At 36.4% G+C, this 13,287-nt stretch overlaps 1 protein-coding gene across 1 annotated transcript; it reads left to right on the top strand.

Annotated features, from left to right (window-relative positions):
* Positions 1-44: 44 nt before the first annotated feature.
* On the top strand, positions 45-8,943 carry RpS3A (ribosomal protein S3A). The gene is made up of 6 exons (XM_069846663.1): positions 45-203; positions 1,254-1,357; positions 2,647-2,843; positions 6,236-6,361; positions 6,479-6,640; positions 8,750-8,943. The coding sequence occupies exons 1-6, from the start codon at positions 142-144 to the stop codon at positions 8,888-8,890; spliced, it is 792 nt and encodes a 263-aa protein (XP_069702764.1). The 5' UTR covers positions 45-141; the 3' UTR covers positions 8,891-8,943.
* Positions 8,944-13,287: the final 4,344 nt, after the last annotated feature.

The following is a 13,287-nucleotide window of genomic DNA, read 5'->3' as shown; positions in this document are numbered from 1 at the left end:
ACATATCAATCACTCAAGTAACATTTTTCTAATGTTGCACTCGCATATTAATCGATCAAATCGATATCGATATAGTACGTAATATCCTTTTCCGCCAGGCAAAGATTCACACGATTCTTCCGTTTACGTGAGTGGGGAAACATGGCTGTCGGTAAGAATAAGGGTTTGTCTAAAGGAGGAAAGAAAGGTGTTAAGAAGAAGATGTAAGTAAAATCATGTCTGGGATTATACCTTGCTATTTCGTAAATTTATTAGTGAAAATACAATTTGCTTTATCGAATGGATGTACAAGATAAACCTAGATGATGTGAGGATTAACCGGACCAGACCTCATGCGTTTTGAAGGACGTAGCCACATTTCTGTATGAATTTGATATATTAATTACTTAAATGCCCTATGTTCTGAATGTAATTAATATTCTCAGGTTGAGTTTTGAGTGATTTATACATACTTTGTTGGTTTATCCTGTAGTAGTACCCTAACCTAATTTAGTAAGCTAGATTACGATGTTTTCTTACTGTAAAGATAGTAAATGTATACAATGCACTGATTTTTATGAAAAAATGTGACCTGAATACACATGCGCTGGCTTATATGTATAATACGGAGTCCAACAAATATGTAACAACTAAAATTAGATATCCTAGTATATGAGCAGTATTATTTCGTATATGACATGTCTCATATTTCGTTGGTATGTAGGCCTGTAATATAGGCCTACTTAGCTATAAGAAATAGTGAGAAAGTAATGAATTGGTACTTCGAGATAATTACAAAGATTTGTAAGTAATGGGAGATGACGTAACAGCTGTTTAAAACTTGTTACCACTGTGTAGTTCTTCTGGAGAAAATACCTATGACTTAATGATTCGTAGATAAACTGAAGAAACCTAGCCTTCTTATTTGTTACCGGTACCTATGTAGCCTCCTATCTATCTGTGTATTCTGCGGCATTTAATTGTTGCAATATTCATTTTTAATTTACTGTGTAGGCTATTACAACTACTTTTAAACTAAACGACAAACTTCCAAATATCCATGTTTTGGTTGTAACGTGTGTCACTATGATTTTTTTTTTTTTTCGAATTGTACCAAGATGTAATTTAGGCTAAAATTAACAATTGACAAATGTTGGTGAAACGTTTTATTAAACTTACCCGGGGGGGGGCATTCAATAACAATAATTTGCACTATTTACGCCACATTAAGGTGCTTCAGTTCATCTTTATGACTCAATTTTTGTTTATTTCAGTGTTGATCCATTCACAAGAAAAGATTGGTACGATGTGAAGGCACCATCCATGTTTGCCACTCGGCAGATTGGCAAGACTCTCGTCAATCGTACACAGGGCACAAGTAAGTTGTTTGAGGATTTTCATTATACTTTCTCTTGTAGCATAGTTCCTTTTGGATTGTAGGTAGAAAATTGGGGGCTGGAAAATATTGAGAATAGGACGCATGTTTATAGGACATTTTTTTTTTTTTCGATTAATACACACACACACACATCTAATCTGGGCTGTAACCTTATCATAGCTTGGTATCTTACACACACGCAGTATACTTCATGGAATGCTTTGCGAACTGTTTACTTTTTTAACAATACATTTTAATGATTTCTATGCGTTGTGAAATGTCCCAAGATTATTTGTCAAAAACAACTGCAACCATGGAAAAAATGACTGCTATAGCTTCATAAACACGACAGCTGTTATATGTTAAAAGTAGGACACTTATTGGAAGACCCTATACATACCGATGCCCAGAAGAAATGCCACCCTTTCCCTTTATTATTCATAAACACAGCACTTAGTTTTAATGTGAACTGTGGATGTAAGAAAGTGTCTACAATAGTATAAGATTTAAAGCTGGTTCATAATAAACTGGGAACAGAAATGACAACGAGAACGGAAATATTGTTAAAATAAATATAGGCCTATTTAAATGTGAGCATTCACAATTAATGAGAAGCTTGCCAGAGTCCAAGAACGGGAACGTGAAGGTTGGCCAAGTTTTAATTTTGCCATTCTCGTTTCCGATCATAGCCTACTAGATTCATTCTGTTGTCAACAAAAAAGTATTTGTCGTCGTACTATATTTTGTAGCAAGGAAGCCCCTTCCTCCATTGCTTGTAACTAACCCAAAAAATCAGTAGAATTATTTTCAACATGTGCTACGTGTATATGCAACCAGACTACCACCTGAATTGAATTCTGAAATATTCCTTGCCATAAATTTTGAAGTTGGTTAACCTGTGTTCATGTTGACTGGCTTGTACTCATGAGAGAACGTCATTGGTCAGTTATACATAAATAACATCAGAATGCGTAATATGACTTTACATATCATCATTGACACACATTGATAATGCTTAGCCATTTCCGTTCTCGGTTTGTTGCGAATCAAAAATCTTTACGTTCACGTCCTTCACTTCCCGTTCTCGTTCCCGGTTTGTTGTGGACCAGCGTTTAGTTGGTATGTAAGCTAGTGAAACGTGCACTAGTTGTGCAAATAACTAGCAAGAGTTACTATTTCACTACTCACTACATAGGATTTTTGTAAACAGATTTAGTTTCAAAGCTATATGTCCAGGAATCTTATTGTTAAGAGCAAAATATGTTTATAATCGTAACTTCCTTTTGTAGAGATTGCGTCAGAGGGTTTGAAGTACAGAGTGTTTGAGGTGTCTTTGGCTGATTTGCAAAACGACAATGACGCAGAACGTTCATTCCGCAAGTTCCGTCTGATTGCTGAAGATGTACAGGGCAGGAATGTCCTTACAAATTTCCATGGCATGGACCTTACCACTGATAAACTGCGATCAATGGTTAAGAAATGGCAGGTTAGTATTATTTATCTATTGACATGTGTTACAATCTGTACAACACATTGCTTTTGTGTGCATGTGAAACTAAGTTTTGTGACATGTAAAGGTACGGTCACACGTCGCTACTTTTGCTGCGCAACTTTTGTATTGCAGCTGCAAAAGTTGCGTGTCGTGTTCACATGTAAGCCAAAATTAGCGTGCTGCACGCTACTTTTCGTGCTGCACAACCCGAGTGCTGCAAAAGTTGCAACTGAAGGTTGCGAGTCTGTTCACACACAAGGCGCTACTTTTGCAGCCGCAGTCATGCTGCAGGTTTCCATCTCCGCGTTGACTTCTCAATATACATTTTGTGGTTATGTTCGCATTATTAAGAAACTCATGCGAAAGCTTACTTATCTATTATTTGCTTTTCTGTCCTAACTAGTAATCTGAAATTGGCATTATATTTACTATAAAGCTTTTAAAAACGCCTATATACTTAAATGATACCGACAGCATATTCACATAATCAATGTTGGCAACCCTCCTGTTTGAAACTACACTACAGAAAATTAAAAAAGTGAATTATATCGTCAGCAGATATGCTCAGACTATGTTGTGCACTTAATAACTGTTACAAATAATTTATTTTCATCACATCTAACATTAAAATATATCCAAACAATAAGAGTGTCATTGGCACATTTGGGTGGCAACACTGGTCGCAACCGCAGCAAAAGTTTCAACAAAACCGATATCAAAAATGCTGCGGCTGCAACCCTGAGAACCCTGTTCACATGTATCTACTTTTAAGCTGCGTGCAGCATGAAAAAGTAGCGAGCAGCAGGTTCGGCAGCTGCTACTTTTCAGGTTGCACCGTTGTTCACACGTCGCAGTACAAGAGTTGCGCAGTTTTTTGTACTGCATCACTGCAAAAGTAGCGACGTGTGACCGTACCTTAAAGTGTACGGTAACTTACGTAGTAGGCCTTGTACAGGTGGCAGGGAAGTGGAATTGCCTTGTTTTGTTAACCTTGCTGTTAGGAAGAAGTGATATTGTCAGTACTTTTATTCTAGCATTAGACCCAGTATTCAATTTTATAGATGGTTACCTTGTTTCCAGGTCTGTTCTGAAATTATTGAAACAAAATCTGACCTGGATTTCTGTGCCCTAAAAATATCAAAATATAATATGAAACATAGAAATATGGCACAAAACAAATTAAATATTGGGATAAATCGTAAAACAGCGAATGCCAATAGGGGAAGTTATCCCCACCTTCGCCTCTCGGCACATCGCTCGCCTGCTCTCTCTACTATCTGCCCCACTTTGGTGGATCACTGCCTTCTGCCTCGCACGTATTTCATATTTTACAACACAACACAATACAACCAAATTGATGTGCATTAGACAACGACCACATACGTACTAAGACATATCCAATGACACACATTGCATTTCTGCAATACGTTATGGCAGTTCCCTTGAATATAAATAGATTCATTTTCCCTTCTATCACCAACTCGTCTCGGTAGCCGAGAGGTCTAAAGCGTGCATTTCGTTTCGTTAGGAAGATCAACGGATCGAATACTACCCTCTGCTAAGTCATAAGAAAAAAAAAAGAGAGAGACATGAAGCAAGGAAGAGAGAAAGAGAGGCTGGAGAGGGAAATAGGACGACGTTCCGCTTTTGCTTCGTAGATGCCGCATTCACTCTTTTTGTTCCACTTTGCTCCACTAGATGTCATCCCACCCTAAACCCCTATTTCCACTCTTTCCCGCTAGAGTGTGTGGTGAGCTTGTAGGGGAAAAGTGGAAAGGGGTCGTGGGCAGATCTTAGTGTTCGCTGTTTTACGATTTGCCCAAAAATTGTCCAAAAAATTATTAGGAAAACTTCTTTTAATTCACCATTCTACAAAATTATTTCTCTGGATATTAACTCCTTGTATTGGCCATAAAGGACTGTTCATCCTATAAAAATAGATGAGGGAAAAGATGAGGTGAAAAAATGTCCATTTGTTCTCTGTATGACTTATTCTTTTACAGCTATATTACTTTTATTGGTTTATTTTACGACGCTTTATCAACTGTGATGGTTATTTAGTGTCTAGGTGATGTCAGCAAAATAAGTTCAGGGCCCAGCGCCGAAAGTTATCCAATATTTGCTTTCAATGGGTTGACGGAAAATCCTGGGAAAAAACCTCAACCAGGCAATTTGTCCCAACTAGGATTCGATCCCTGGCACACTATGTTCATAATCAGACACTGACCACTACTCCAAAGCGGTGGACATTTTGAAATATATAAAACATATGCAGTAGAACCTCTATTATCAGTGGTAATGAAGGGGGTGGACTCAGCGGTTAATCGAAAAAATCGGATAATCCGTACCATAAGAGATTTTCATAAATTATGTGCATAAGCCTATAATTATTTCTTTATTTTCTCCGTGGTCATGTTTTTAACATGCTAGTTAGTGGATCAGAAGTTCACTAACTTAAGTCCGATTGTCAGTGACGAGTTTTAAGGGCCAAGGAAATCCTAATGGTTGATAGAAATCGTGTTATACAGTAGATATACATTCTCTTACTTTATACACTGCATCACTGTTTTTACTTTATTAAATCGCGCACACTGTAATGTAGTTTCGTACTCATTTGACATGAGCTACAGTTTCTCCTTTTCCAAACCTCTCAATTATTTACATTTTTTTCGATACTAAGCACAGCACGTTTTCTTTCGGCGATCATGGAAGACATTTTGCATAGAAAGTAAACAGTACAACCACTCGAACAGTAGGACAAATACTGATTGGTGAATGGGTTTGCAATTGTGTGAAAGTTCTTAGGATCATTTCTTTGGAAGTAGATATCGTAGTGACTATTTTGTAAGTTGGAAAAAAACACCCTCAGAGAAATAAGAAGTAACTGTTCCTGTTACTTGAGCGTGGAAGCATTCTTACTAGACACTATGTAAAAGGTTTCTAATAACCCTTTAAAGTAAAAATACGTACTAACAATCTACAGGACTTCATATTTTGTTCTGCAGCAAAAAAGGGAGGAGAGAGAGAGTCGGATAATCCGCTGATTGGTTAATAGGGTGACGGATAATCGGAGTTCTACTGTAATAATAAAATACAAATAGATATCTGCTTACAGGGTTCAATCTGTAAATGAAGTTCATTATTTTAGTGTAGCTTACTTTTTGGTTATTGGAGTCTACTTGGGTTAGCAAATATGACTCATGCTTTGAGGTGGTTGCACGTGGGTTGGTTTCCCACTTGGGCAAACAACCTGGTTAAGTTTTGTGTTCAGTTTTAATTTTTTTTTTATTATGTTAAGATCATTCGAAATCATTTGAGAGTGTTTTAAAAGTTGTGACATTTTGAAATTGCATTGAAGTTGTATATAATTTTCTTGTTGCTTTCAGACATTGATCGAAGCTAATGTTGATGTAAAGACCACTGATGGGTACTTGCTTCGAGTATTCTGCATTGGATTTACCAACAAGGACCAGATGTCTCAAAGAAAGACTTGCTATGCTCAGCACACACAGGTACTTTAGATACAAGAATATCATTTTGTTATGTATATTACTCTCGACATACATATTCACTGCGATTATGTGATGAAATGTCAGTCACTATAGAGATATCTTTTTCATACTGTGTAGGTGCGAGCTATTCGCAAGAAGATGGTTGAAATCATCACACGTGATGTTACATCTAGTGACTTAAAAGAAGTAGTAAACAAGCTGCTCCCAGATTCCATTGCGAAAGATATTGAAAAGGCTTGTCAAGGAATCTATCCTCTTCATGATGTGTACATTCGTAAGGTAAGGAAATGAGTTTCCAGCTGTAGAAGTGTTTTTGGCATTGTTGATTCTATGAACGGAGATAATATTTGAAATACGAATGTTTTTGAATTATGAAATCTTTCATTTACACAGTAGTTTGCAATCAGGTTGTGTACAGGCAACAACATTTGCTCTGTCTGTGGAATATACAGATAGACCTGTAGAAAATCAGGTAAAGTTGGATTTTAATTAATACGTGTTGCATATGACGGTCTCTGCATTAAAAAGTCATACCTTATTCTTGTAACCACGAAAGGAAACATCAAATACCATCAGTGAATAAAAGAAAAACGTCAGGTGGTGCAAGGAAGTTTCTGCACAGCTTATAATATTGCGTATTGCCAGAAAAATACAATACAAAGAGATAATCGTAAATTGAAAAAATTCTAGCACTCCTCTGAAAGAGTGTGTTCTCGTGCTCGGGAAGATTTGATACATAATACATTTACATGCATAAATTACAATAAAATAACATCTAAAAATTAATCATTACTCATGATAACAAATTGCTTATATACATTTTTAAATTTCAATCTGTTGTAGACGTGGGTATTTATGAATTTGTTATAAATTCTAGGGCTGATATTACTATTATTACAAACAATGCTCGTTAAACACTTGGGTTCAAACATCATCCCTTTGGTTTTGTTTTTGTGAGTACTCCGTATATGATCTGAAATATGTGTGATTTTAATGTATAAAATTTAATTATACGTTGTTATAAATTTCGTGTATTTATAAATTAAGAATTTGCTGTTGTCTTCAAATCATTTTAATGCTATCTAAACCAGCCATATAATCAATAAAGCGGTTAGGAACAGTTGAATGTTAAATCTTTTACAGTGAGTACTACATGTAGGCCTAACTTCAGAATAATAAAGGCTAAAATGTAGATATGAATGTTAAATTTGTTACTTATTTTGTTACGTGTAATATTTAAGTAATGAAAGATCGAGGTAATGCATTAATTTCTTACTGAATGAAGATGTACATTGAATATTAAATTTTGTTTGACAGTGCGTAAAGTGATTGCTTACTTTTTTAAGCACCAGTGTTTTAAAGGCTCACTTTAGGCACTGATAACAGTGGGTGAAATGCAACTTTACGCACCATTGTAGAAAAAACCTATTATGCACTTTCTAATTAAGTATATGGTTAATTATAAAATTAGGTTGAAAGTATGCATAATTTTGCAATAGCTTATTATTGGTTCACATACGAAAGCACTTGGTGTGAAAATCTGAGTTTCGTCCCTTAGTCGCCCCAGTAGGGTTGCCAGAGTTACTAATGGCAGGAAATAATGATACGTGTTAGTCTATTTATTTTATTTGCAAGAAAACCGTCCATTTTACTAAAAAGAGATTTTATAACCTATATAATTTATATTGTTAGGCGTACAAATTTGTATTTGATGCATTGAATCTAGATGCATTTGTTTTTGTATTAATCGAGATTTTAAAAATCATTTAAAAGCAATTTTTAACGTAAAATGCGGGTTTCACAGCAAAGAGAATACCTAACGCTAAATCGAATATTTTTTTTTATCCAATGCCACCAGGTTGTCTTTTCGACATTTCTGGTCTTCTCTCCTGCCGTGGCTTAATTGTAACCCACTTCTGAGGTTGGGGCCCCTGGAAGGCGGAGTTACATTACCCCGATGATGTGATAGGATGATTATGATAATGTGGTGCCAGGAGAGGTCTTAAATCTAAACTTAACCTAAATTCCAGACCCTGGACGAATACAGGAATAATCTCCTTTAAGGAAAAATTCCTGTGCTCTAACCGGGAATCGAACCCGGGACCTCATGAACTATAGCCAGAAGCTCTGACCACTAGACCATGAGGCTAAATCGAATATAAAAGTACATTAATCATATGTAATAATTATTGGGACTGTGAAAACTTAACGTTAAATGAAGGTCGTCTAAAATCGGGATTCTGCTGAAAAATGCTTTGGTCTGCAGAATCGAAAGATTCCTTAATATCATAAAATAGATTTTCTGTTAGCAGAAGTGGTTTTAAATCTGTTAAAATGTACAACTTGTGATTCCCGTTAATGTGTATGTGCATTGCATGATATTTGTAGGTGAAGGTCCTGAAGAAGCCTCGATTTGAGCTGTCGAAACTGCTAGAGTTGCATGGTGACGGAAAGGGCGGAAGTGACGAGCCTGGTGCAAGGGTGGACCGTCCTGAAGGATATGAACCTCCAGTGCAAGAAACTGTGTGATGAGAGATGAGCTATATGAGATCAGCTGTTATATAAATAAAAAACAAAGCTCACCAGTTGCTTTTATTGTTCAGAAGCTCCTGCTTCCCTTTCCAGTTTGTAAGTACATCCTGTTCATCTTACCTCTTCCTTACTTTTTCCTGTCTTAGTTTCCTTAGTCCTGTTATTGTACATAAATATTCATCTGCGGTATTTTGAGCATGAATTTGCATGCATACTGTGCTTTGCATGTAACATTCTGGAACATAATGCGTTATTAAACCTTGTTCAACGAATTTATATGTATTTATTTGGGTGCATAAACTTATGTTTTGATACAAAAATAATTCACATTGATATTGTAATTTTAGTGATATTTTTCTCTTTTGAACCTCATATTCGTTTAGAATTCAGCATTTCATCTCATGGTAATGCAGCCATCGGCAAATATAGTAGATTTAGTACTTGTAGAACGTGATTTGTTAACCTTCACCTGTACCAGCAGGGTTGTGTGATGCTAACATACGAGGTGAATGAGCTAGGTAGGTTTGCTGTGATCTCTGTAGAACGGCTGAAGGTATGAAATTCCAACCACTGGTAATGGCTAATGAAAGCTAATAGTAACAATTTTAACACTTTATACTTTTATAAATGCGCTATGTTCTCTTTCTGTAATTTGTGGGGATCAACATCATCTTGTGATTTGGAACATTTTCACTACATAAATCTTTCTTTAACAAGTGAGGAAGTTTTACTAGCGAAAATCTGGAAAATACGTCTCATTACATGCTAATAGTGTAGAGAATGAGGTAAGATTCAGTGGCATTTTGTCATAAGGAAGGGGGGGGGGGGGATGGTGGTGTGTGTGCTTTTTTTTTTTTAATGTAGGCCTTTTTCTTTTTTATCTTGGTTTCCTTCTTTGCAAGATTATCAGGTATAGCAGAGAACAGGATAGGCAGGGCTCAGGCTCATTTTCAGCCTTTTCATATCCAAGAATTCAGCAATGATTGATTTCTTTTGAAGTAGTTGTTGTTTTCTAATGCCAGGCGTTTGACAGTCATTTGACCTCTGGTACTCCAATATTTTTCAAAGATATTATCATGGTCAGCCACTGAAGCACAGATTTTGAGGTGTTCCGAATCCATTTCTTGGTTTGAGTTGCACAATGGGCAGTTAGGGGACTGATACATTGCAATTCTATGCAGGTATTTGGCAAAACTATCACGGCCTGTTTCTTTTGAAGTGGGAGTTCTTATTGAAGTATTGATTGATGTGCTGGTTCAGTCAGAAAAGATTACTGCGTTTTGGAAGGATTCATATCGTAAATTAAGTTGTGAGTTAATCTTAAAGCTTGATTTTGAAGCTGATTAAGTTTCTATATTTTCCAAGGATTTATCATCTCTTGTAAACATTTGTTATGCATGGGTGAACCACTGAAGTAACATCTTAAAGGTCTAAATAAAATGACATTCCTTCATTTGGATATAATTATGCCTTTTGTCTGTCGTAGAACGAATGTAATAGTTAAGTATTGTGGTGAAAACCTAATAAAAGCTCTCCCCCCCCCACCTCAAAAAAATATGGTTACATGCAAGTAGAACCTGCATCACAATTAGGGCTATAACATATGCATGAAAATAATATCGGAACTTGTCTAGGTCTTTAGTAACCCTACAAAGATAATTCTCCTGTATGTTTCTAAGCATATAAACATAATGTATATGTTTGTAATTTATTTTGTTGTAAGAATCTTAGACAGTGTAGTCATTATTTTTGTTACGAAAAGCATATTATGGTCTTTTAAATGTTGTTGTTTTCTAATGCCAGGCGTTTGACAATAAAGTCATTTGACCTCTTGCACTCCAATATTTTTCAAAGATATCATGGCCAGCCACTGAAGCACAGATTTTGAGGTGTTCTGAATCCATTTCTTGGAGCGGGTAACTTTCGGTGCTGGACCCCGGACTCATTTCACCGGCATTATCACCTTCATATCATTCAGACGCTAAATAACCTAGATGTTGATGCAGCATCGTAAAATAACCCAATAAAATAAATCCATTTCTTGGTTTGAGTTGCACAATGGGCAGTTAGGGGACTGATATATTCCAATTCTATGCAGGTGTTTGGCCAAACAGTCATGGCCTGTTGCCAATCTAAATGCAGCTACAGATGATTTTCGTGGTAAATCGAGAATTAACTGTGGATTTAAATGTAATGTTTGCCATATATTATGATGAACTGGAACCTGATACCTACTAAGTGAGGGAAACTCTGATGTTTTTTTAAAAGATACATTCAACTACTAACATCGTGGGCCCCTTCTTTTTCCACATAAATGATGTATGGTTATTCATTAGTTCCTTTGAGATGAAATATATTCTGGGGTCGAGGAAGGCATCAGAACACATTTTTTTTTTTTTCCTTCCAAACTGTAAAGGTAACTGTATGTTCATAGCTGTAATTGTAACTCTGTTACTTTTTCTTGTAAGTAACTTACTTTTAAAAAGTAACTTACCCAATTCTAATTGCATCATGTCATAGATGTTAGGACGTCTAGAACATCCAAGATTTTGAATATCTGTTGGCTCTGTTACCAAGTACTTGTCCAGTCCTGGAGAGTAACTCATGGTAATAGATCCAACAAATAGATACCTGAGAAATGTTAGAGGCCGTTACAACTGTGATATGACCCAAATACCCAAAAGAACGACATGTGTGATGTGTTTCATTTCGCCCCTTGTCCCTCCGAAAGAAAACTACGAAACCCCAACATAAGCCTCAGTATTCAAAAAGAAATATGACTCAGTTAAGAAACAAATTTTATGTAATATTCCTATTGAATTTGGTATTCCCAAGAAACTAGTTCAATTAATTAAAATGTGTCTCAGTGAAATGTACAGCGGAGTCCTTATAGGCCAGTTTCTGTCTGACGCTTTTCCAGTTCACTGCAGACTAAAGCAAGGAGATGCACTATCACCTTTACTCTAGAATATGCCATTAGGAAAGTCCAGGAAAACAGACAGGATTTGGAATTGAACGGGTTACATCAGCTGCATGTCTATGTGGATGATGTGAATATATTAGGAGAAAATCCAGAAACTATTAAGGAAAATGCGGGAATTTTGCTTGAAACAAGTTCAGAGGTTTGAAGGTTTGGAAGTAAATCCCAAAAACGCAAAGTATATGATATGTCTCGTGACCAGAACATAGTATAAAATGTAAATATTAGAATAAGAAATTTATAATTTGAAGAGGCGGAAAAATTCAAATATCTTGGAGCAACAGTAACAAATATAAATGACACTCGAGAAGAAATTAAACACAGAATAAATATGGGAAATGCGTGTTATTCGGTTGCGAAGTTTGTGTCATAAATCTGCTCTCAAAAAAGCTGAAAGTTCGAATTTATAAAACAGTCATATTGCTGGTTGTTGTGTATGGTTGTAAAACTTCGACTCTCACTTTGAGAGAGGAACAGAGGCTAAGGGTGTTCGAGAATAAGGTGCTTAGGAAAATATTTGGGGCTAAGAGGGATGAAGTTACAGGAGAATGGAGAAAGTTACACAACACAGAACTGCACGCATTGTATTCTTCACCTGACATAATTAGGAACATTAAATGCAGACGTTTGAGATGGGCAGGGCATGTAGCATGTATGAGTGAATCTAGGAATGCATATAGAGCAGGGCTAGGCACCATGAGCGAATCCAGACTAAACGGGGATGCTATATATTCATCCGTAATGGCATCAATGCTGCACGATGTTCTGCGGGGAAGAAAGGGGTTGAAAAGAAGTCATAGCTCTCCTTGAGAGAGTAGAATCTGCTCTTGGAGCCCAGCCATGATATACAGTGTTGGAAGACCTTTGGGGAGGTCAAGACGTAGATGGGAGGATAATATTAAAATGGATTTGAGGGAGGTGGGATATGATGGTAGAGACTGGATTAATCTTGCTCGGGATAGGGACCAATGGCGGGCCTATTGAAGATGGCAATGAACCTCCAGGTTCTCTGAAAACCATTTGTAAGTAAGTAAAATTTGTTGGTTATCTTAGTCCAGATATGAGCCTGTAATTATTTTGTTCAGAGACAAGTATGGCAATCATTAGCCAGAGATAATTATAGCTAAAGGTTAGATGTTTGAAAAAGTATTATCCTGATATGTATTCATAACTTTGACTGTAAGACAACCATGATAGCCAATTGTATTACAGCGATAAATCTTTGAAATATGACGACCATTCATTTTTGGATTGTTCTAGGATTTTTAGTTTGATATGGGCACAATTAAGTTACATCCATGCAACAGCTGATTTTGTTGTTTTCTAATGCCAGGCATTTGACAATAAAGTCATTTGACCTCTTGCACTCCAATATTTTTCAAAGATATTATCATGGCCAGCCACTGAAGCACAG

This window comes from Periplaneta americana, chromosome 15 (assembly GCF_040183065.1).
Source record: "Periplaneta americana isolate PAMFEO1 chromosome 15, P.americana_PAMFEO1_priV1, whole genome shotgun sequence".
Classification (NCBI taxonomy): Eukaryota; Metazoa; Arthropoda; class Insecta; order Blattodea; family Blattidae; genus Periplaneta; species Periplaneta americana.
Note: the sequence above shows the minus strand (reverse complement) of the source record. Positions and strands in the feature narration are given on the sequence as shown.